The sequence below is a fragment of the Drosophila innubila genome (assembly GCF_004354385.1).
Source record: "Drosophila innubila isolate TH190305 chromosome 2L unlocalized genomic scaffold, UK_Dinn_1.0 4_B_2L, whole genome shotgun sequence".
NCBI classification, from domain to species: Eukaryota; Metazoa; Arthropoda; class Insecta; order Diptera; family Drosophilidae; genus Drosophila; species Drosophila innubila.
In genome coordinates, this window is record NW_022995372.1 from 14688717 (window position 1) to 14712429 (window position 23713).

Sequence of the window (23713 nt, forward strand, 5' to 3'; positions counted from 1 at the left end):
TTAGTATGAAAAAGTCATTTGTTTATTGAGATATCTTAACTAAACAGCAGAATATGCATTTAAGTTGGTTTTGTACATTCTGACCAAATTTGGTTTAATTCGGTTCCATATATCATATAGCTGCCATAGGAACAATTGGTCGAAAATCAACCTCAGTACACAGTACCTGCGCACAGGGTATCCTACTGTCGAGCGCGCTCGACTGTAACGGCATACTTGTTTTAGTTAACAATTAATGTGCCATTTTTCTGAGTGTTCAGAAAAACAGATTGTTATCTAAATAAGATCAATTAAAGATTATCATATTTACGAATATGTTCCCCTAAAGTCAAACTCGTACTTTTTGATTAAAAATCTTTTATTTGCGTTTTTTCCGCAGTGTAAGTGCTTAATGTGAGTACATAACAGCTGGTTGTACAATGTCAACATATATAACATACCAATCCATATCGCTCTATTTACGTTCCTATCCAATTGCCCTAACTGATAGTTTGGTCAAAAATCAATTCGAAATATTGGCTATTTCGTGTGTCTCGCTTGAACCACATAAATTTTAGCTATCCTCCCCATCAGGACAATGCCTAATTACCGTAATGAGTTTTTGGATTTGTGCATTTATTGGCTCAAGTGGTGGAGAAGGGGAAAGTGGGCTTTAAGTACTGTTCCACTTGGAAATTAGGAACTTATGTTTATGTCGAAAATTTGAAATTTATGAGCCAACGCCACTAAACTTTTTTGGATAAATTTTGCCAAAAAAGCAGGGGGAGAAAGAGGCTTGAACTTTGCTAGAAAGTGTAGGGAAAAGTTTGGCAAGGATAAGGCCTGGCAATTAGCTGAAAGGTGGTTTAATTATAAGTGGAATAAAACTTAAAGATACGCATATCAAGCTAATGGTAAAAGCATATTATGTATACTGAAACCATAGGATCGATACGGCTGGTATATAAGCAACTTAATTGGCAGGCAAACAGAATTTTGGTCAACTGTTTACCAATTATGCAGAGCTTTCACAGCACTGGACACACGCCCACTTCACGCATGTGCCCACATCAAAGTCAGGCAGAGACTCAGGTTGTCAGGCGAATGTCATCAGCAGGAGAAGTGACTGCAGGAGGTCCCCTAACTGAGGGGATGTCGTTGAGGTGTTGATTATATTGGAAAGCGTGCAATTTTGACGATATGAAGCCTACTTGCCACGCCCACTAACCCGACAGTAATCAAGGCAGCCACTAAACAGACGTGCGACTAATTGCTACTTAATGGACACCTGCTGCTGTCAAGGTGTGATATCTGTCAGGGATATTATTGCATCTTCAGGCGTAGTTAAGAGTTCGCACTCTATGATTGTGAATTTGCTAGAATTATTCAATAATTGTTACATTCGCTTAACCAAGCTGAAACCTGACTCATTCCATCAACATTTTGGACTTTAATGCGTTGTCTTTGACCCTGCCCCGGTTCAATGTAGTCAAGAGAAGGGTCTGGAAGAATTGGGGAAGTCAGAGATTAGGGAGTGTTGTGTCGTTTGCTCTATTGTTGTCTGCCCTGTTTTGTTGTGAAAAGAATGCACAGACACGAAATTAATCTCCTGTGGTTTTGGCACACAGTTCGTTCAGACTTGTGAGACGAGGTGAAACGTGGTCGGATAACACTGCGTATGTGTAATGCGTCTCATGTTGCCCAGTCACCTATTCATGTAGCTTACGAGTGAAACGGTGAAAAAAGCAAAAGCTAAATTAAATTTTCGCATTGTGAGCAGAGAAAAGTAATTTTTTTTTTTTTTACATTGAAATGGCACGGAAAATGGAAGTGGAATAGTAGAGGATGGTAGAGAATAGACACGTAGACGGACTGCTAGACAGGGCCAGGTTGCTAAAGCTGAGCCGTATTAAGCTGATTTGCTTGGCTCTGAGTATGGCTTAGGTTGCCGCATTGCAACTTTTAGCCAACTATTTTTGCCCACAGTGCGTATACGACGCGTGCAACCCTCGGAATTATTTAGCATTAGCCACCGCAGTAGTTAATTTTAATACAAAATTTTAATTAAGCGGATGTTGAACGGGTCCGAACACGGCTAAGCTAAATGCATCTGCAAAATGTAGTTTGAGGTTTTGGGAATAAAAGTTTGCATTAGCCATATAGCCAATATATGTACATATATGCATTCCATTGCAGCCAATTGGCCAAGTTATTAAAACTTTTTGACCAATACCGGGATCATTGAGAGCATCGAACATAGTTCAATGTCTGACAGCCGTTGGTCCAATAAGTACAAAAGTCAAGTCACACAACATTAACTTGAACTATGGCAAACTTTTGACTTTGACGGCGATGCCAAGGAATCTTTTAGCCAAAATCAAGTTTTGCCAGCCTTCCCCGTCTCGCAGCCCATCAAAAGAAAACTTTTTCAAAGCTATTTTTGACTGCGGTCAACTAAACATACACAAAGTGGTGAAAATATGCGTCTCCGTCCTTCGTCATCGGCTTGGTAAGTCAAACCCCAAACAAAACTGTCGCAGAAGACGACAAAACTTCATCTTGATGCGGTCAGATTCAATTAGATGCCCCCAGTCCGTGACTAACTTGCAACAAGCAACTTGCCACCAAGCAAACGAACATTTTTGAGACGAGGCATTTGATTAGGAGGCGTCTCGAATTCCAGACAGAATTCAAAGCCAGAATTTAGCATGCTGCTTAGACGAATGGTCAACTTAAGATGTCATGCCACAGTTTGTTGTTGTTGCTGCTGCTATTTTGCATTTGCGCCCACAAATAGCTGCAGGCAAGCGACAACTACTATTGTAGTTGTTGTTGTTGCACATTATTAAAGATGCATAGTTTGAAATATTCAATCAACTTTGGGGCAGCAACTGACTGCCACGAAATTGGCAGCAACGTTGTTGTGTTGATTTATGCAAGTTTGACGTTGACGTTGACGCTGTGGCAAGTTGCATTTGGTCTCGATGCCTCGATGCTTGATGGACGTTGGACTTTGGACTTTGGACGGTAATCGGATGGTTGCCCTATTCGAATGTTGGCCGGTTCAGCCTGTGGCTGCCGTTTGCCTTTTACCAGTTAGGGCAACAGCGGCATAAGCAAATATTTTGTGGCTATTTCTCTATGACTGCCACTGCCACTGCCACTGCCACATCCACAAAATTGTTGCAACAGCTCCTGTGCTGCTGCTGCTGCTGCTGCTTTGTCGTGTGTGTCCTGCAGGCATTCAATTATGTTTTGTCGGCAAGTCGAACCCCGTCTGACTGAATGGCAATTTCGAGGCTCACGCCACACAGTCTGAGATGTCACAGAGTGCAGTTGTATGTGTGTGCATGTGCATGTGCATGTGTGTGTATGCGAGTTAATTTGTTATTCAAATTTGTGTGTTATATATTGTTATTACCATGAAAATTGTTGTTGCTGTTGTTATTGCGTTTGCTGTTGTTGTTGCTGCACCCTGGGAGAGTGCATTGGCCGACAGGCGAACGTTGTTGCTGGCAACCAAGTGACATGACAAGGCGATTTTCTCGACTTGCCAACTGAAAGAAAACTTGACATTTTCCCAGATACTCGTATCCTTAATATTTTTACTGTCTTTGGCATTCGATTTAATATTATTATAGTATTAGCTTTTAGCTTTTATTAACATTTTTGCCATTTATAAATTATCTTTGTGGCATTTCAGACATTTCAGTATCGTCAAATATTATTTAAACTACATAAATAAGTAAATATATTGATTTAACAAATAAACGGGAAATGTAAATGCTTTAAGTGGTTTTCATTAATTTTATAAATATGGAAATATATTATATTTCAATAGAGAATAGTAAAAATATATCTTTATAGCTGTGTAGTAATTGTGGCTTTCATTTGTTGCATTTGATACACAAAAAATGTAAATAATTTCATATTTGTTTAAAATTCCAAGTTCAATTCGTTGATTCACATATTTTATTTAAATCTAAAGAAAGTGTGTGTGTCTTCATTAGTTAAAAAGTCAACAATTCTAGATTAAATTTTAAAGAGACTTTAAAGAATACTAAATTGCAATGCCTTAAACCTTTCAGCTGTATTCGTCTGTATATATTTTAACTTTAGTCATATCATAAATACATAAGCAACAAATCCTTCTTATCGCCGCCAATTTATGGACAATACTTTAATAAATGAAACCATTAATTAACTAGCTGGCTGGCTGTTCAGGACATTCCCCGAGTGGCTCAATCATTCACCCTGACACCTGGCCAACAAGAATAACAACAACATCAACAAAAGGAAACCCTAGAAAACGGCTCCCCCCTCACCACGCCCCTTCGCCTTCATGCTTAACCGAACTCGAGCTAAACTATTAAGGATTAAAGCTTAACTGTCTGGTTATGCGTCTGGGCAAGTACCGTGTTCTGGGCTCTGAGTTCTCAGTTCTGGGTCTGGCAGTTGTCTAGCCCGTGTAGTCTGGCAGACCCCAGCGGGGAAGCACCCACTCAATAAGGTAAAAATGCGAGGCTAAGCGGATTAATTTGTTGATGTGTTGGTCAATGAAAAAACGGGGGAAATAAACCAAAGACGAAAAATACAAGACGAGCTGAATTGAAATGAAAACCAGTAGTAAATGCAGAACGAAATCCAATAATAATTATCGAGGCACATTCAAGTTGATAGCGAAGAAGAGAGAATAGGTGAGAAGGTGTGGGGGAAATTTACACAACAAAAGCAACCGCGACTTTTCCAGCTGTCAGCATTAATTAAAATGTTTTCATATATCAACAACAGGCAACGGCAGAGTTCTAACACCTATTGAAAACCAACTCGAATGCGGGGCGGAAATGTCTTTAGAAATTGGAATCAAAACACGAACAGAAAACGACATGGTATAAAAATGTCAAATCCCTCCCCCACCTCCCATTCCCTCACCACTCCCACTACCCACACCACTGTCAAATCCGAATTACCGAAAGAGTTGGGAGAGATTTTTAAATTTATTTTGGGCATTGAATTTGTCGGCATGTCGCAGCGGGATAATTTTTCAATTTCTGCTCCATTGGCTGGAAATCATATGAGTTATTTCCAAATTTTCCCTACTTCAAAAATTTGCTTTTCCCCTTTTTAAATCGGTTTATTTGTCATTTTGCCAGATTGCGACTAATTCGAATTCAATTCAATTGGTTAGTTAGTCATATTATTAATTATGCAATACGAAGGACAAAAAGACACGCGACATGAGCAACAGATGCTGTCACTTGTTTTAAGCAAAAGTGCATTCAACTTTGCGGGTCAATAAAAGTGTTAAGCCGACGACTTTTGATGAGAACTTTTGGTGAAAACTTTTTATACCCTTCAGAAATCAATTGAATTCAATTGGGTCCTACACCCTGATGATCATTCAAAATATTTTAGTTGTTATTTTTGTCTCTGATAAAAATCAGGAGGTCGTAGTATAAACTAGTTAAACTCTGTTGGGAATTTGAAATCTGCTATGATATATAAGTGCTTAAATTAAATTAAACTAAAAATTTGTTCCTTAAATATATAAAATCAAAAGAAATGTATTCAATAAAATTGTATCAATTTAAACAATAAAAAAAACTACTTTTTAAAATAATGTACTTAAAATTATTAGTAAGGCTCCTAATTTATTAAATCTAAAAATGTAAGTGAATCAGGCAATATGTTTTATTTAACTAAATAAATAAATAATTAAGATACAAATTTTGAAATAAATCAAACACATATTAGTTTTAAAATGAATAAAAATTCGCAAAATTCCACAAGAATCTACAGAGTATTTCTCAGTCGTTTACTCTTTTTTAAGAGTTACAATCCAAGTTTTGGGACACAATGTCAAGTAGTCGACAGGTTAAATGGCGAAGCGAAGGCTGTCAATGAATAATTGAAAACCAGCATTCGACTTTTTGGAGGTAATTAAAAAAACTTTTTCAATATGCTTTTCCCGCTGACAATACTCGTTTTTTTTAGCTATTGTCAACCGCGCCGCTAATTGTTAGGAAAGTACAAGCGAGAGGCAGACAGAGAAAGAGTGAGGGAGACAGTTGAGAGGAATTCCTTGACTGACGTAATTAAAAAGCCGTCAAGTGTTCGGAGTTTGGAGTTGTATGGAGTTCGTAATGTGCAATTGATGCGACAGGCCGTTAACTGCACTCCGGAGTAACAATGAGGTAGTAGATGCTCCTACTCCGGATGTCTCCAGTTTTCTAATTAAATAAGCCAACGGGCAATGCAGCGTCGCATTTGTCTTGAGTGTCCGACAATTGTGTGACTTATGATAACTGCAGCAAATAAGAGAGAACGAGATAAAGAGAGGAAGAGACAGCGACAAATACTCGGACCTCCATTTAAACCCTAACCCCAACCCCAACACCAACCCGAACCCGTAAATGAAAACGAACCCAAAACGCGTCGCATTCATCTTAAGTTGCAGCTGTAGATGGGTTGGGGCATAGTTCGGGCTAGTTGGGTGCAAGATTTATGAGGTAAAAGCAATTAGAAAGTGGCATCAACAAGCGATTGCAGTGGGGCACTATTAATAACGTTTAAGAGCTGTTGCAACAGGGGCAAACGAGATGCTTCATCTGCAGTCAAAGGAAAGGATTTCAACATAAATAATAGCAGCTTGTTAAAGGACAGAAAAGAAAACTTAGTTAATTTATTTTTAAGAAAAAAATCTTTATTTATACAAATACTTTTAATTTCGTTGTGCCAGCTTTTAGTTTTTCGTATTGTCCGATTTCTCAAACTCCTTTAAGAGCTCCTGCAACAAATCCAGCTCATTCTTAATAAAGTCCAATTGGCCTTCCATATCTTGACGGCTTATATCGGGCGCAATATCTAGAATTAAATAAATAAATGTATAGTATATAGTAAGGAAATTCATAGAAAAATAACTTACCCCTTCGTCGACATAGCATATAGTACAATGAGTGCACTGCATCTATATTGCGCTGTTTTTCCATATGATGAGCTGCGATCACATCCTTAGTTGCCGCCAGTATCTTCTCCCATTTGAAGCAGAGAGCCTGGGATTCGGTATAAGACCTTTGTACGAAAGACAAGTCATTCTTCAGGCCCAACACGGTGAGAGCTGCCTCGCTTGTGATCTTTACCATGTGCTGACGCATCTGCTCGATTTCTTGGAGCTTCTTATTTTCCAGCTCACTGATTTCCACCTGAGCAAGCACTATAAGAAAGGCATAACGCAAATAACTGAATAAGAAGCAACTTTTTCAGACCTACTCAGCGCATCGCAACGATCCATGCAATCCTTGGGAGAGACGAATATGTCCGACACTTTCACGACCTCATCGAGCACCTTCTCGTAGGGCTGCAGTTCCTCGACAGTTGCCTTGAGGGCTTCGCGAAATGTCGTCAGCTCGTCAATCGAGGTCTTGATGTTCTCGATATCCTTACTAAGCTCCTCGTGCAGCTGTGACTCATCGTTGATCGCCTTCTCAGCGAGTCTTTTCTTATCGGAACAGTCCTTGATAAAGCTGTTCACATCGATGAAGCGTTGCCTCAGCTTCTCCTGCGTCCTGTACATTTCCTTTACTCGCTCGGAATTCACTAGCGACTGCTGCTTGCAATTATCGAGCATTTCCTGTTGCAACTTCAACATCTTCTCATGCTCTCGGGTATTATGGATATAGAGTAACTCGACGGAGTCTCCAGCGCTCTCCGGATTCGGCGGTTTCCTTTGCAGACACAATTGTTAAATATGGATTTCGGGAATGCCTCTGACCTTGTCACTTACACAAAGAACTTCTGCTGCGCCTTGGACATCAGATAATCGCCCACTGCCATCTCGGGCCGCATGTCCAGATTGCCCAGGACATCGATAGTTGTGGTTGGCTTTATGCGTGGCATTTCGAAAGTTATGAATAAAAAGCTCCGATAACTCAACGCAACTCAAGAAAAATAAAATATATAACAATAACTCCTACAACAGCGTTTGTTTTACAAGTGTTTGTTTAATAACTAACGAAGCTTGTAACATTTTCAACCAAGTAAACTTTGTTTTATTTGCACTGAACTTTGGTTGTCTAGGCAATCGACGGTTTATAGCAACGATTGTTTGTAACTTTTATAAATGGGTGGAATAACATCCAATATTTAACATCAAGTTCGTTTTTAACAGCTATTAAGACAATCATAAGAAATAAATAACAGCACTGTTATTACACAAAACTGAAATGCGGGTAACAGAACTTATGTTATATATGAGAACATATTCGGATAAATTCAGTAAAAAGAAAAATGTATCTTGGTATTTATAAAAATCTAACATATTATTTTACATGAAAATAAAATACACACATAATACACATATTTTAACAATATGTTATAAGATCAGGGAATAACACCAAATCCGAAAAGTTTGTACCGGTACGGTTGTGTTGCTAGGTCAAAGAGTTGTCATACTTCAAACTGTCATAACTTGAAGAAAACTGATCCGATTTTCAATCGGAATGCCGTTTTGATCATAATTCGATTTATTAATTCGTCATGCATCTAAATTTTTAGCATTTAGAAAAGATTATTATTTTTCGATCACCGAAGGTGATCAAGTCAACATTCTATGTTGACTTGTAAAGTTGCTAGGTCAGAGGCTTGAGCAACTTCGAACTGTCATAACTTTGTCAAAATTTGACCGATTTTCCAGCGGAATTTCATTTTGATCATGGTTTGGCCTCTACATTCATTCTGTATTCAAATTTTGTTTATTTAGAAAATTTTATTATTTTTGGACTATCGAAGCCATGGTTCTATGTTGATGGTAAGGGTCGCCCCCTTTGAAATTTTGATAATTCAAAATTTTAAATCTCAAGTTTTTATTTTTAATCAACTCCTTATATCGAAATTAGTATAAAGCGACACTTTAAACTTGATTCTGAGGCCTTTCACTTTCTTGCTTGTAAAGTTGCTAGGTCAGAGGCTTGAGCAACTTCGAACTGTCATAACTTTGTCAAAACTTTATCGATTTTCAAGCGGAATGTCGTTTTGGTCATAGTTTTGCCTATGTTTTTTAATTAAATTCGCTCAGAAAATTTTATTTCTCTGGATCTAGATATTTATTTGATGTCATAATTATTATAAAACGACACCTTATCATTTTAAAATGTTTCCAAATTGATATGGTGCTACCGAAACCGAAAGAAGAAAACTGAAATATCACCTTTTGATGAAATAGTTGTTTCGGAACGTACCTGAACCGAAACCGTAACCTTTATTGGTTTGGTATGGTATGATTCTTTGTATAAGATAATGAATTATAGTTTTTTTTTAAATACAATCGTTTAATCAAATTCCATACACAATTCTCAATTTATACAATTCAAGTTTTATAAATTGCACAAATTCTTTAAAGAATTTCATTCCATACTCAATTCAGTTTATTGGATATAATCTATTTTCAATGAGAATATCTGAGTATATGCTGTCACAAATACTGAATCAGTTCACATTGTTTACACTTCACATTCACATTCAGTCAATAGCTCATATTATATTTCCATCAAAAGCTCATAATACATTTATTAAACAAAGTGCGATAAATAATCAAAAGGAAAAACAATGCCTCGCCGTAAGCCCACCTTTAAGACCGATGTCATCGGCAACTTGGATCTCAATCCCGAGGAGGCTGTGGGCGAGTATCTGCTCTCTCGCCAGCAGGAGCGTTTCTTCGTGTAAGTTAATAGATTATTCTCGACCATCTGAATGTTAAATGCAGAGATTAATTAACAGGAAGCCACCCAACTGGGACTCGGCAGGTGACTCGGTGGAGATGCTTTACATAGAGAATTCTCGGGAGAATGATGCCATGGTGGTGTTGCAACGTCAGTTGCTTGAGGAGGCACAACGCCAATCAGAACTCAATCACCAACGTATTGCCCAAATGTATCGGATGCAGGAGCGTCTAAGAAAACGCTTCATCGAGGTGAATGGCTTTATTAAGGACTGTGCGGACAAGAAACGCACTGCTGAGAAGATCATACGTGAAGAGGAAGGACTCCATGATGAGCTGACCAGGGGAATTGATGAATACAAGAGATCCATCAGCGAATTGAGCACCTTTCGCGATGATCTCAAGGAGACTGTGCGCCAGTTTCAGCCCTATGAGAGAGTCCTGGATGATGTCGTCAAGATCTCGGACATATTTGTCTCTCCCAAGGATTGCATTGATCGCTGTGATGCCCTGAGTAAGTCTAAAGCTAATATATACGTATCTTCTTTATTTTTTGACTAACCCTTTTTTCTAGTGCTCGCCCAAGTGGAGATCAATGAGCTGAAGAACACAAAGCTCTTGGAGATCGAGGAAATGCGTCAGCGCATGGTGAAGATCACAAGTGAGGCAGCTCTCACTGTGCTGGGTCTAAAGAACGATCTGGCCAAACTAGAACGATCCTACAATCAAGCACGTGCTCTTGGCCTCAAATGGGAGAAAACTTTGTCCCTTTGCAAGGACACCATAGTCAGCAACGACTTGGACAAGGAACGTACTCTCGATGGCATCCAAATTATGTATCGCATGTTGTGCAAGCGTCGTGGTAAGCTATAACAGATCCACATACTTTTTAACAATATAAAAATCCAAAGACTAATAAATCTTTAATTAGATATTGATGTCAACTACAATCGACGTGAAGTGGAAAAGTGTCTTGACTTTATCAAGCGTGAAGTGGAACTAATGAATTCTGTTCTACGTGAAATGGAGAGGGGTACTCAGAAGGGTGGCAAGTCTGCTAATCACGAAGGAGCACTCTGCAATTAAGAATTATGAATTTATAAAGTTGTGTGAATAAACAAAACGCTGAAATAAATTTGAGCTTGATAGCCAGCTTATATATACTATATTATTTAAATATTTTTTACACGGATGTATTTCAGTGATTCTTTTACTTTCCCTCCCTTTAAATATGTTATGAATCCATTTACATGCCCAGCACTTACCAACTTTTCTGACATATAAGACTAACCCTTAAGTGACTCCCGAAACATATGTTTCCGTCTCATAAATTTTGGCTTAAGCCCAACGACATCAAATGAAATTTGATAAAAAAAAAAGATAAAAATAAAAAATAAAATAAAATCAAACCCACACACATGGAGGGCATTTAGACAAGTTCTCAAGTGGAAGTTGATAAGGGGAAGAAGATAAGGGAACTCTTCAAATAGAGTGATGGGGCTGAAACTGGGCAAATAAACTGTACGCTCGACAAATCGAATCTATCGAATCTTTCCATTCAATTGCCAATTGGATGCTCTGTACAGAGATAATCCAACTTAAGCAGAGATAATTCTTTTATACGAACATTTTGATTTCGATTTCTTTACTCGCATTTACAAAAGGACAAACTGAACTAGCAACTAATTTCATGACGACACTGCCACGCCAACTTGAATAGAACTTCCGAACTAGCAGAGATAGAGATTGAAATTGTGATAGAGAGAGGGGGTGTGTCGTTTGTCTTTATTCAATTTACTTTATTTGATTTGCGACTTTTTGCCGATATCAACTGGAAAAGTAAGATGAGGGAACGGTAAAAGGGCCTAAATATCAAATCAAATTTGCTTGCAGCAAAATAAAATGCAAAGAAATTTATTTTAGTCGAAGAAAAAATATATATACATTCTCGTAGTTGGCAAAGTCAACGGTATTTTATTTAAATGCCGCCATTTGACCGCCCCAAGTGCCGCCCGGGGAGAGGTTCGTTTCGGTTTGTGGTCCTGGTGCGTGTTGCATACTCAGGTAACTTGCTCCTGAAAAGAGAAGGCTAGAACGGAGGGGGCTGCAATTACATTAAGTCTGAAATAGTTTCAGTTTTGCCCTCTTTTTATGTTTGTGTCTCCTGTTGTCGAATTTTGGCAAAATTTATCTAAGCACTTAAGATTTGTTGACTGTCATTTAAATAATTGAAAGTGTATCAATGGTCAGAATTGAAGTTTAACCAAGGAGAAATACTAGTGAAATAAATTCTATATGCTAGTCTTTTTCCGACGGAAAAGTGTATGTGTCAGATATTTGACATTGTCACAAGTTGTTGCCGTCGCCATGTTGATGTCAATAAAGCCTAATGGCATTTCTAGTTAATCCTTTAATTGCATTACATTTCACAGTCTGCAATTTATATAATAAGCTACTCGCACATTGAATTGTAGTTGACAAAGCGTGGGAGAATTACGTGACAGCAATTAGCGTGGGTTGATGGAGAAATTCCCACTTCATATACGGCGAATAATATAGTTAATTATAGAAATAACTAACGTAACATCACCAACTAGGTAACTACGATACTTGTAATTTGAATTATCTGCAATCATAAACTTTAATACACTATTATTGTCAAGGATTCATTTTTAAATTGAAAAAAAAAATCATATTTTAATAATTATATTCTTATTTACATTTTTATATATTCAAATTCTTAATGATATACACAGTAATTACTTTAGACTTTCTATCCAAACTAATAAGTGCCTTGACCTAAAAGTAATGTTGGTTTAAGATTGCTGTAGTATGTTTAGCAACTTACCAATTATAGTTCCTTTGATAAACCTCACAGACAGTTTCCTCACCTATATAATCTTTCCTAAAATACACAGAAGACTTCTCTTAAGTAGATCGTAAAACTTTTCTAGCCACACACGATTCGGTTTCCTTTTAATTTTTTGCATAGTAGACGAAACACTTAATTTAACTTTACAAGTTCTTAATGTGCCGTCCAGACAGTTGAGGTGTGGGTATGGAGGAAGGAAGGATGAGAGGAAAGCTGACCCGAAGGAGGCGGAGCAACAAATGGCAATTAGAGAAACAATTCAAAGCAATTGTAGAACTCAAACAGCAGCGAAACGAAGAACAGGACGCCATATCCAACTGGAAAGAGTGCTGGACTTCGAATTACTCTGCAGGCAAATATAACGACAACATTCTTAAAATATAAATTTGTTGGACAGCTTTAAACTTAGATAAGAATTTAAAATATTAAATTGAGATACTGAGATTATTTTATTTTTAGCCTTTTACATTGCATAATTGTATCTTATTCTTGTCTTGTCATATTTGTTTATTAATAATTTTTAATTAAATGTTATTCATCAAAAAATCCATCTGTTGTCCATTCAATTAGACATTTCTCCACTATATTCTACTTTCATAAAGAGTTATGATACCTGTTCTGATTCCTAATCGTTACAGGGTATTTAAAAGAAAGTCGTAATTAAAGGACGCTTTAAGTGTAAGTCAACTTAAAGTCAGTTTAAAGTGAAGGCTCATTGAGCGACATACGCAACGGTAACTGTAATAAATGTCATAAGATTACCGCAACAACAACAACAAGATGAGGTACATGCAACATCTACAAAAAAGCAACAGAGCAACAAGAAGGCTTCACTTGATTAATACTATAACACATGATTTATTATGCCTGTCAATCGGCAGTCAGGCAGGCAGTCAGAGAGTCAGGGAGTCTGGGAGTCGGGGAGTTGGGGATGGCAGGAAAAGCGCATTATGAAAGCTGATGGAGGCGCTTGAGGCAGAGATTGGAATCGGAATCGGAATCAGAATCGCAATCGGAATCGCTTTGCCGTGCGCCGTGGCCTGTGATAAGATGGCAAATCGGCTTAAGACCCGGCTCCTGACACCATATTCCCTCCTGCCATCCCGTTGCGTCCTTCGGCAAGACAAGAAGACACAACAACAAGAATCGTCATCATCAATTCAGTCAGCGACATTAATATCCTCGGTGGGGCGGAGTCCAAAGCTGTCGTCTGACATTTGTGACACCTGCATTGATTTGTCTTCCTTGTTTTCCTCCACAGCTCTCTGTGTGCCCAGCTAAGTTCCGACCCAAGTTGCTCCTTTAAAAGCCACCTGCCCGTCCATTGACTGAGTGCCTTTCATGTCTTACAAATGCCTTTTTTATGCCCCAATGTGCGGCTTTTTCTGTGTGTGTGTGTGTGTGTGTGTGTGTGTGTGTGTGTGTGTGTGTGTGTGTGTGTGTGTGTGTGTGTGTGTGTGTGTGTGTGTGTGTGTGTGTGTGCGTGGGGTATGCAACATAAACCTCCAACTTCCCGCTTTTTGAGCTTGATGGTAGCGAGTGGCCCATTAGTGCCAGGTTCTAATGGCCTAGACGACATGGCGCTGCAATTACTGCACCCCACCCGAAAAGTGACTCAAAGTAGAGTCAGAGCAACTAGTAAGGTACACTCATTCGCACTCATTCGCACTCATTCTACTCAGTAAGTACCTTCACATAGTTGATAATTTATTCATTTGCCGGCGATGTCGACAACAGCATTTATGGTCCTCAGTTACCGCAGTTGCTCAAAGTTAACCACACACAGAGACACACACACAACCGCTATCTATATCTCTACATATGATGAGAGACAGAGACAGAGGTACAGATAGAGAAAGAGCGATAAAGCTGATGACTTTCAGCTACCCTTAATGACTTCATTAGAGTTTCACTACAGCAACCCCTTCGACTCTTAACAATGCGCGCAATCAACTCGACTATCTTAAGTCCCCCAGATCCCGGTTTCCTCATTCCTGCCAGACTCGTACGAGTGTGCCTTGAAAAATTTCTCTAAATTTTTAATTTGATTGCCAGGCGTCAAAAGCAACAGCTCAGACAATTGAGAAATATGTTCGGATACTTCTTATATATAACAGTTCAGCAGCTGTGCTTCAACTATGGGCTTTTCCCGAGCCCAACCCCTTTTTCCCAAGATATTTTCAATTGAATCGCAATACCCTTTGTTGGGCCTCAGCCTCTATGAGTATTTAACGTGGCACTTTGTAAGCCAACGCAGTTTTTTCATATCATTGTTAAGCCCTATTTATAGGGCGGGGCGGTGGAGGGAGGGGACAGTTTAAAGACTTCGAACAACTGTTGTAAAAATTGGAATTGTAAATTTTTACACTTATCAGGAGGCATTTTGTTGGCTTTTATTGAACCGAATTGCCGAGCATATGTGCGCCTTTTGCTGTCTTGATTACGATTTGCATAAAATCATCATTGAGATCGGGAAATTATGTTCGGTTTTTACGGCTATTGAACCGGATTTAAAGGAAGTGAAAGGTTGCCGTTTATGGAATCTTTTGTAATTCAAAAAATAGGTTTTTTTCAAAGGCTTCAAGGATAGCAAATGGGAGTTACGAGGGCTTAGCATAGATGACAACCCGAAATTTATTATACCAAATTATTGCCTGTGAGGTATGTAAATTGGAGCGAAATTTGACCTTTTATCTACCTAAGTAATTCTTTAATAAACTTAATGGTACTTAAGAAAATTAAATAATGTTTCTACAAAACCTGTTGGTTATTTCTTATGGGATTCGCTGAAAAAAATAGAAACCAAAAATTACTGAGCAAGTAAGGGATTAATTTGTTACAAATTAACTGTTCAAATATTGGAAATATTTATATCTTTAATTATTTAGGTTAGGTATTCCATATTCAATAATAATAATACTGTAAAAAAAAAGAAATCAAATCTTATTTGTATTTAATTTATTCTTACAAAACATTTAATTACAAAACAGTGTTGCCGGACAATTTTAAAGATTGATAAGAGAGCTCAAGAAACTCAAAACCCTTCTCAATGAGTTAAATGACAAGATATAGATAAATATCTTACATTCGTTTGCTATAAATTATAAAGAGTAAGACAGTGCTGCCACTAAGTTGCAAAAAAGTAGAAGTACCCCAATTAATCGATTAAAAAGATTGCAAACTTAAATTGAATTATCTCTGCCATTAACCCGCTTAATCACTGGCACTAGATAGGCCATATATTTGAGTACAGATAGCCAGATTAGTTGCCAGACAACAGCTACTGTGAGCGGATGATAGAATGAAGCGAAAGTATCTAGAAAAGGTTCAATGGGCCTTCATCCCTCGCCCAGGGGCTCTGTTTTGGGGCATGTAAACATTTATAAATATTGACAACTTAAAGTGAAGTTTATAAGTGACACGGGGCACGCCCCAAAAAAAGGAAGCATTTTAGGCAAGGCAACAACAGCAACAATAACAACAACAAGAGAAACACTTGTGGTCAAAGTTGAAAGCCTATTTGATGGTTACCTCATGACAGACAGGGCAGGATGGGCAGCAATGGAGGGTTGGGTAATAAAGTCCGCTACTTGAAAGTGTCAGAAGTAGGAGTAAGTGCGTGTGGCAGCAACAGAGAGAGAGATAGAGAGAGAGAGTGGTAGAGAGAAAGTCTTATATATAGAAAGGAACGAGATGACTTGATGAAAATATTGACAAAGCAATTTGCTTGGCAGACAATTAAGCGCCTAATTGGATGAATACACGACCACGTGGTAAGTGTATCTAAAACAGGATTGACAGAGAAATAAAGAGAATGATAGAATAATAGAAAGTGAGAAAAAGAGATAGATGGAGAGAGAGACCGGAAATTGTACTTAAATTTAAACAAGTCTAATGCCATTTTGCCTACAACTCGAGAGGGTTAAGAATTTATATGCAATGAGAGAAGAAGAAAGATATCTAGAGACAAGTGAAGCAATAATCACGGGGCCATAAATTCCAAGTGCTACCAAAAGAGTCGGCAGTTTTTAATATATAACTCAGAGAGATATGCCAGAGGAATGACAGCTGTATGGCAACGGATCTGGACAGTTTGCTCTGACACTTTGTCATGAAACAGAAACAGAAACAGAAACATATACAGATACAGAAACAACGTCGACAGAAGATGCAAAAATATACAAATATTTCAAGTGCGTTAACATGACGGCAACATCGGGGGGTAGTAGGGGAAAGGAGTGGAAAGCAGAGTCCAACAGCTTCAAGGATTGTACAGATTTGCATGGTTGGAGAGGATTTGTAGCCAAAGATAAGTGAAATGTAATTCAAGCTGGCAGTGAAAGTGCCTGCAGGCTGTTTAAAGACAAACAGAGGGGGCAGAGGGGTATGTGTGCGGGGGGTCACTAAGTGGACTGCATCGCGTTGCAAGATAGCTGCATTAGAGGCTATCAAAACGCCATTCAAGTCGGAATGTATAGAAACTGTAATCAAGTCGTTGGCTCCACCAAGTGGGTCAGGCAAATAAATGCGACGAGGAGGGATGCTGCAAAGGAGAAGAAGAAGGGGGGTATATGTCATGTATGTATGTGGCACGAACATGGCATGTGTATTTGCCATGCAACGCAGCTTCCATTCAAACTTCTGCTCTCTACATCTTCTTTTACACTTTTTCACAAATTGTCACCATTTGCTGAGCTCAAGTCGTTTCACTTCAGATTTCCCCCTTTCCCTTACTTTCCACCCTTAACCCTATAGATAAACCTACATGTGTGGGGTAATGCCTGGAGGACATGCCTCGATGCTTCTCAAAACGTTTCACATTTACATACATTTTCCTAGCTTGTGATTTATGTCCTGCAATTGACATGAAATTTTTCGGTTGTCAAAGTGATGAACTGACAGTTTACCTTTGGAATTACGTTTGTGACAGACTCACTTTAAGACAGCCAATTTGGAAAGTGGCTTTAAGCTTAAACGTTGCACTATGCGCACCGCCAAACCACTGAAACCACACTCGCTATGCTTGGAAGCATCCAAAAACTTAATTACTCTCTGGTCAGTCGCTGGTTGAGAGCAGTCCCCAATGGGGCAACATTCGCCTCATGATTGGCCCCTTCACACCTCATAAAGACCACAATAATAAACGCAATTTGGGCAGAAATCCAATTAAATGCCCCAGGCCAAATGAGTGCTACTCGCCACAGTCGCCACAGTTGCCACAGAGTCCACAGTCGCACTCAAGATATTTCTTGATTGCTGCAAATAAAACACTAAACCACAAAGACAACTTTCGCCGACAACATCATCGATGTCTATGAGGATAATAACCAGCTGGATAGATTTCATACACTCCTCAAAAAGAGTACCTCCTTTAAAGAACTTTATAGTGACATGTCTGTAGAAGAAAGGAAAGAGAGCTGGGAGAGCTTATAATCAGAGTTCAAGATTTGATTCGAACCAAAGACACGATCAAATATACTTTGAAAATTGAATATATCTTTCTTTTTAAGAAAAAATCATTTACGTATCTTATGTTAATTTAAAAGAACGGAGGATATACAAATATTATACTTTTTATTAATTTACTGACAATACAATGATTAATTGTAAGTTATATTTTAAAACTAATACAATAATCATTGTTTTACAGCAAAAAAGTAGAACACATAAAGTAATAATTATTTTTAAAGTTAAATTGTTAAAAAAAAATTGTATATTTTTCGATTTGTAAAGTATAACTAAATAGCAAATAAATTATTATTTTTTCAGTAAATCATTAAAAATAAAAAAAATAATATACAAAATACAAACTCATTTTTTTAGGCTAGTAAAGAATTTAATTTTTTTTTCCATACTATCAAAATAGATAGGATGTTTTATATTAGTTTTTAAAATCATATTTTTTTTTAATGTTATTTAATGATTTGAGCGTTGATTACTGTACTATTAAAGATAATCGTATAAACGCAATTACTAAAGATAAAAAAATGTATTCTAAATTTTATTTAACATCAAAATATTTTAGATTTAACTTGATAGTCAAGTGAATGTTGTTTACATAGTAATTGTGTGCCTTACTTTTTCTCCGAGTGTATGATTTGGTCTGGGAGATGGTAGATGGCAGATGGAAGATGGGAGACAGTCCTAAGTGACTGCTCGCCTGGCATTTATTGTGTTCTCTGATAAAAATTGCAATTATTTAGCCAAAATGTGCGATGCGATGAAGTGGGCGGACATACTTCTCGTTTTGGCCAAGTTTCGGTTGGGAGACAACATGACAAAGTCGTCTGTAATTTATTTCCTCCAGCCTCAGAGTGTTGGCCATGTTGACTTAGCCCCGGCGAGACAAAGCCAAACAGAAGGCCAAGACGACTGACAATTTGGTCATTGATGTGGCGACTGGCCCTTAGCTGGACTTGGACTTCGACTTGGCCAACAGATTGTTGCCAACATGGAGGCGTTGAGTGCTGTGGCTAATGAAGTGCATGCAAATCTCGGCTGTGGCAGGAGGGAGATTTTGATTTTCAGCTGATTTCGCTGGGCATCTAATGAGTTCGACTTGTGGCCGAGGAAGGTGTGGCAGTCGGGAGTTGCAGCAACTTTACACAGCAGCTTCAACTCCATTATGCAAGTTGAACTTTTGCCACTTCACAGGCGTCCAGCTGGCATCCAGAAGAGGCATGTGGCATCCACTTGATGTTGCCAATGTGCTGCCGTTTGCCTTTTGATGTTGATAAATGATGTTGCATTTTCATTTCGAAAATTTGTTGCTAAAGAAAACTCACTGATTGACTAACAGAGAACACGAGGCAATGAGGCAAAGTTGCCAACAACTCGAGTTGCAGTTGCACGTTGCACGTTGAAGTTGGAGCTGAAGTTGAAGTTGAAGCTAAAGAGTTGGAGACAGGGACGGATGCAGTGACTGCTTGTCAGCAAAACGTTTAGTGGCAACACACACACACACACACACATATAGGACTGGGCACTGACTGGCGAATCAATTATGCTACAGACACCAGTTGCCATCAGTTGCCAGAAGAAAGAGAGGGAGAGAAAGATAGCCAGAGAGTGAGACAGAGGCAAGTTTCTGCTGCAGACACTGCTGAGTTTTCCAAGTTGCATGCAACCAGCAGCTAATGCAAAAAGTTTTTTGGCCTTAGCTAAGCGGAATGTTGGCGCCTAGTTCTGTGGTTAAGATTCCCGGGGCAGGCAGTGTGGCATGGTTGCAGGCTGCAATAAACCATCTTGTCGATATTGTTGTTGTGCCTGTCTCAAAAAGACATCTATTAATCAATCTTTAAAATGTGCTAAGAACAATTCAAATTATTAAGTCAAAAAGTAGTTGCTTGCATTGAGGTTTATCACTTAATCGGCGCCGAAAATCTCTGCAAAGAATGAGGAGTGTCAGCTTGATGGGAGACACAGATTATTTCCAAGTTTTGATAACAAAAAGTCCATTATTAGATGAAGTTAATACAGAAAGGTCTTCAGCACTTAGAGTAGAAATTAAAAAGCTTCTTTCTTGCCATCATCTAGCCATATTAGTCATGTTTTGAGTGAGTAAAGCGAAGTTTTTAAGAGAGATTATTAAATCGTGCAAGTCCAAATAAATGTAAACTAGGTATGCGACTCTTCAAAATTCGCATTGTATACTAAACTCAAATCACAAAATTTAAAAAGTCACATAAATCAGTAAGTTATATTTAGGACAATCTGTAAGATTCTTATGAATTTTGCTAGAATTCGCATGCTTAATTTTTGTTATGTAATTACTATCACTACTATATTTTAATATTATATTTGACTAGAAGTAGAAGCTTTTATTTCCCACAAAATCTTATTATTAGTCTTTTGGTAAGATTAGTTTTTGGCAGATGGCAATGTTCTTTATCATATTTAGGTGTTAAAAGGACTATTAACATAAAAATGAGTTGGTCCACAACATGCAACAATGAAAGTATTTCAATTTGATGAAAAAGGTCACTGAATAATCAGATTGTAGAAGCCTAGTAAAACAGACTTAAAAATTATTTAATTATATCGTAATTAAAAGGGAAGATTTAGTTGAATTAAGATTTAGCTTAAGGACTCAATGCTTAAATCCATAAAAAAGATAACTAAATTCTTATACATTTGGAATTTTAGCATATCTCTAAAGTGCTTTCATTCAGGGCTTAAAGGTCGGAAGCCGTGTGTCAACCTTTCGCGCTTCTCTTTTATATCCGAGAGCAAATCTTCAAAGTGAGTGACTTGAGAGAGCTGACGGTCGTGCCAGCTGGTTGAGCAAGGACAAGGACACGCATACCAAAACGCACCTTCTCTCCTCATCGTCCAACCTCCAATGTTGCCACAAAATGTGGCAGCCATCAGTGTGCACAATGCAGCGCCAAGCCGCCTACTTCGCACTCGAAAATGCCATTGCAATTCCGTTGCCATTCTTTAGCCCGAATGCTTGAAGCACTTGCTATTGTGGATCCTTGCCACTCTTGTGAGTCTGTAAGTCCGTGAGTCCATGAGTCCGTTAGTCGTGTGGCATGCCCCGCCGCCCACTGTCAGTGCTACTTTTGTTGCAAGGCGCAATGCTTTAATCTTAAACATGCCAGCGGAACACTTGAGCATTGTCAAGTGGCTGCCAGTTGCCAGCTGCCAGGTTGCCATATCCCAACTTCAACCCCAAGCCAACCGCTAAACAACCCGCGACAGTTGTACTTGTTGTTGTTGCTGTTGTTTGGTGCATGCAACACGCAGTCAGTTGACTGCAATCCCCCCTTATTCTCTTCTACTTTCCCTTTTCCCTCTCTCACTCTTTCTCGCCTCTTTTTCGACTTTCGCTGGGTTTTTAAAGCTTTGCTTAATTTCCATTTCATGCGACGCCCCTCTGGCCACGCCCACGGAGCAGCTTAAAAGGCAAATCCTTTAGTCATTTCAAGTGTTTATCTATATCGTTTACCACAAACTCGATGTTCGGCTCCCTGGTTTCACTTTTCCAGAGTTTCTATGCTCAATTTGTTGTTGTTTTGGTTTTGGCTTTTCGCTTGTTGTCGCTGGTTGTTCGATGTTCGTTGTTCGTTGTTGTTGTTTGTTGGCCTCCGTTTTTGGCATGTGCGCATTTAATTGAAATTTCCCAACACGCCCATCTGCCACCCGCTGCCACGCCCACTGCTTACGCACTACGCGCTCTCATCTTGAGCGAAAATTTTAATTAAAATTTTCGCAACGCTTTTTCGTTTCCTCTTTTTTTATTCTTCTTTAGATTTTCACATTGAGCTTTAAAGTGTGAAGCTCCAAGACACTTTTCCATCGACGAAGGAAGAGGAAAAGCCCCTAGAAAATGCCTCTCTCTCTCTGTCTCTCTCTCTCTGTCTCTCTCTCTCTGTCTCTCCTACCCCCTCCCTCTGTTCGAAAACCCCTTAACTCCATCTCCTGACTGCCGCTGGTAAAATATTTAACATGCAAATGAGTTTGGCTCTGCATAAAGTTTCGCTTTAAATGTGTTTATTTTAGTTGCCACGCCCAGTCAGCCTCCCTCCTCCGCCTTTCCGCCCACTACGGATTCCTCGTTAAAAAGAGTTACAAAGTTAGTGAATATTTTAACACTTCTTCGTTGCGTTTAATATTTATTTAGCCAGGGCCACTTTCGCGGCTTCCACGTTTAGATATCTTTCTCCTCTGTCCGCTCTCTATTGGATGGAATTCCCCTCACTCCTTTCTCTTCACACACTGCCCTTTGGCCTTTGACTTTGCATTTCTCTTTCTGTACGTTAATGAGTTTTTATGCTCTCTATATTTATAGGTAGAGGATTGGTAAAAGTTTCCTGCTCATTGGAAATGTAGGTGACAGTCAGAAAAAGAAAATGTCCCATCGTTTAATCAATAAATTCAAACTATTATAATTAGGGAAAATAAATTGAATTGCTCCTGCACTTATTTTGTATTAATATTTGATTTAAATTAATTAATTTTAATTTAAAACCAATATTAATACAAAACAAGTGTAAAAATAAAATATATGAATTGAATATAATAATATTTACAAAATCTTCGATATTATATAAGTCTGTGATAATTAAAATTTAATTAAATTTAATCGATTATTTTAAAATAGTAGTTGTAGTGAAGTTTCAAATTTTTAAATTATATAATTATTTATTTAAAGTATAATTTATATATTTTGTAGTTTTACCAATGTCCTTTGTACTTTAGGGCTACATTTTAAGTTCCAGTAGAACTGTTAATCAGAAAATGATGTTATACTTTTTATAAAACTTATAATACTTAATATAGATTTACCATTTCTTTATTATCTGGGTACATATTGCTTAACCGATAACTAGGGTATTGCCCAGTCGTAGTATTCCTGTTTGATGCATTCATTTCAAACAGTTAACATAGATTTAGAATCGTTTCACTTCTCTAATCAACACAACACTTGCAACAACACCTTCTTCTGGTCCCCCGATCCCTTGAAGTCCACTCTGCAACCGCCCACATGGTTGGCACATCATCATCAACATTACAATGATCGTCATTATCATCACAATCATCGGAATCATCTGCAGAGTGGCAGTTGCAGTCACATGCGAACCAATCTTTGGCACGTTTCAATTCATTAGCTTCGTGACATTTGTCGTTTGAATTCACTCGGGCAATAACTTAACCCCCCCCCCCTTCCCCCTTTCCCATCATTTCTTCCCGCCCCCTCTCACTTCACATACCCCTTGCCCTTGCTGCTGTTGCCTTTGACTGCCCCTTCGATATGTGTGTCCCGTTGCAGCGTCGAGCTCATTCATGCATTCATTCACATTCACATTCACACGCATGCCCCGACCTAGACCCCTTCTTTCCCCTCTCCCTCTCCCTCTCCCTCTTCCTCGCCCCCTTGCCTCTTCTTCTATCATTTGCGATGCAATGAAAACGCATTGTGGTCGAAATTGTTAACAAAATGTCAAACGGAAACTCGGCGACAACGACAACAACTGCAGCCGCCGTTGCCCAATAAAACTTCAATAGCCTCGACGACCCGAGGTTCCCCGGTATGTCCCCCCTCCCACACCCTCCCCGCCCACCAACATTTGTGACTGATTTTTACGCAGTCGAATTATAGGAAGTACTACCAGGAAAAGAGTGGTTAGGGCAAGGGGAAAGCG

The 23713-nt window shown here is 38.6% G+C and overlaps 2 protein-coding genes across 2 annotated transcripts; one reads left to right on the forward strand and one right to left on the reverse strand.

Moving 5' to 3' along the window:
• Positions 1-6660: 6660 nt before the first annotated feature.
• On the reverse strand, positions 6661-7951 carry LOC117780776. The gene is made up of 4 exons (XM_034617425.1): positions 7763-7951; positions 7249-7703; positions 6905-7192; positions 6661-6843 (listed from the first exon to the last, which is right to left on the reverse strand). The coding sequence occupies exons 1-4, from the start codon at positions 7873-7875 to the stop codon at positions 6722-6724; spliced, it is 978 nt and encodes a 325-aa protein (XP_034473316.1). The 5' UTR covers positions 7876-7951; the 3' UTR covers positions 6661-6721.
• Positions 7952-9554: 1603 nt separating this feature from the next.
• Positions 9555-10851, forward strand: LOC117780633. The gene is made up of 4 exons (XM_034617242.1): positions 9555-9695; positions 9754-10208; positions 10269-10556; positions 10626-10851. Exons 1-4 carry the CDS (start codon positions 9583-9585, stop codon positions 10778-10780), a joined length of 1011 nt encoding a protein of 336 aa, XP_034473133.1. The 5' UTR covers positions 9555-9582; the 3' UTR covers positions 10781-10851.
• Positions 10852-23713: the final 12862 nt, after the last annotated feature.

Excerpts from the sequence above, each read along its gene's own strand:
- LOC117780633 (XM_034617242.1), top strand. The coding sequence starts at position 9,583 with ATGCCTCGCCGTAAGCCCACCTTTAAGACCGATGTCATCGGCAACTTG. Across the intron at positions 9,696-9,753 it reads CAGCAGGAGCGTTTCTTCGT|GAAGCCACCCAACTGGGACT; the intron begins GTAAGTTAATAG and ends ATTAATTAACAG. Across the intron at positions 10,557-10,625 it reads CATGTTGTGCAAGCGTCGTG|ATATTGATGTCAACTACAAT; the intron begins GTAAGCTATAAC and ends ATCTTTAATTAG.
- LOC117780776 (XM_034617425.1), bottom strand. The coding sequence starts at position 7,875 with ATGCCACGCATAAAGCCAACCACAACTATCGATGTCCTGGGCAATCTG. Across the intron at positions 7,704-7,762 it reads GCGCAGCAGAAGTTCTTTGT|GAAACCGCCGAATCCGGAGA; the intron begins GTAAGTGACAAG and ends GTGTCTGCAAAG. Across the intron at positions 6,844-6,904 it reads TATGCTATGTCGACGAAGGG|ATATTGCGCCCGATATAAGC; the intron begins GTAAGTTATTTT and ends ATTTAATTCTAG.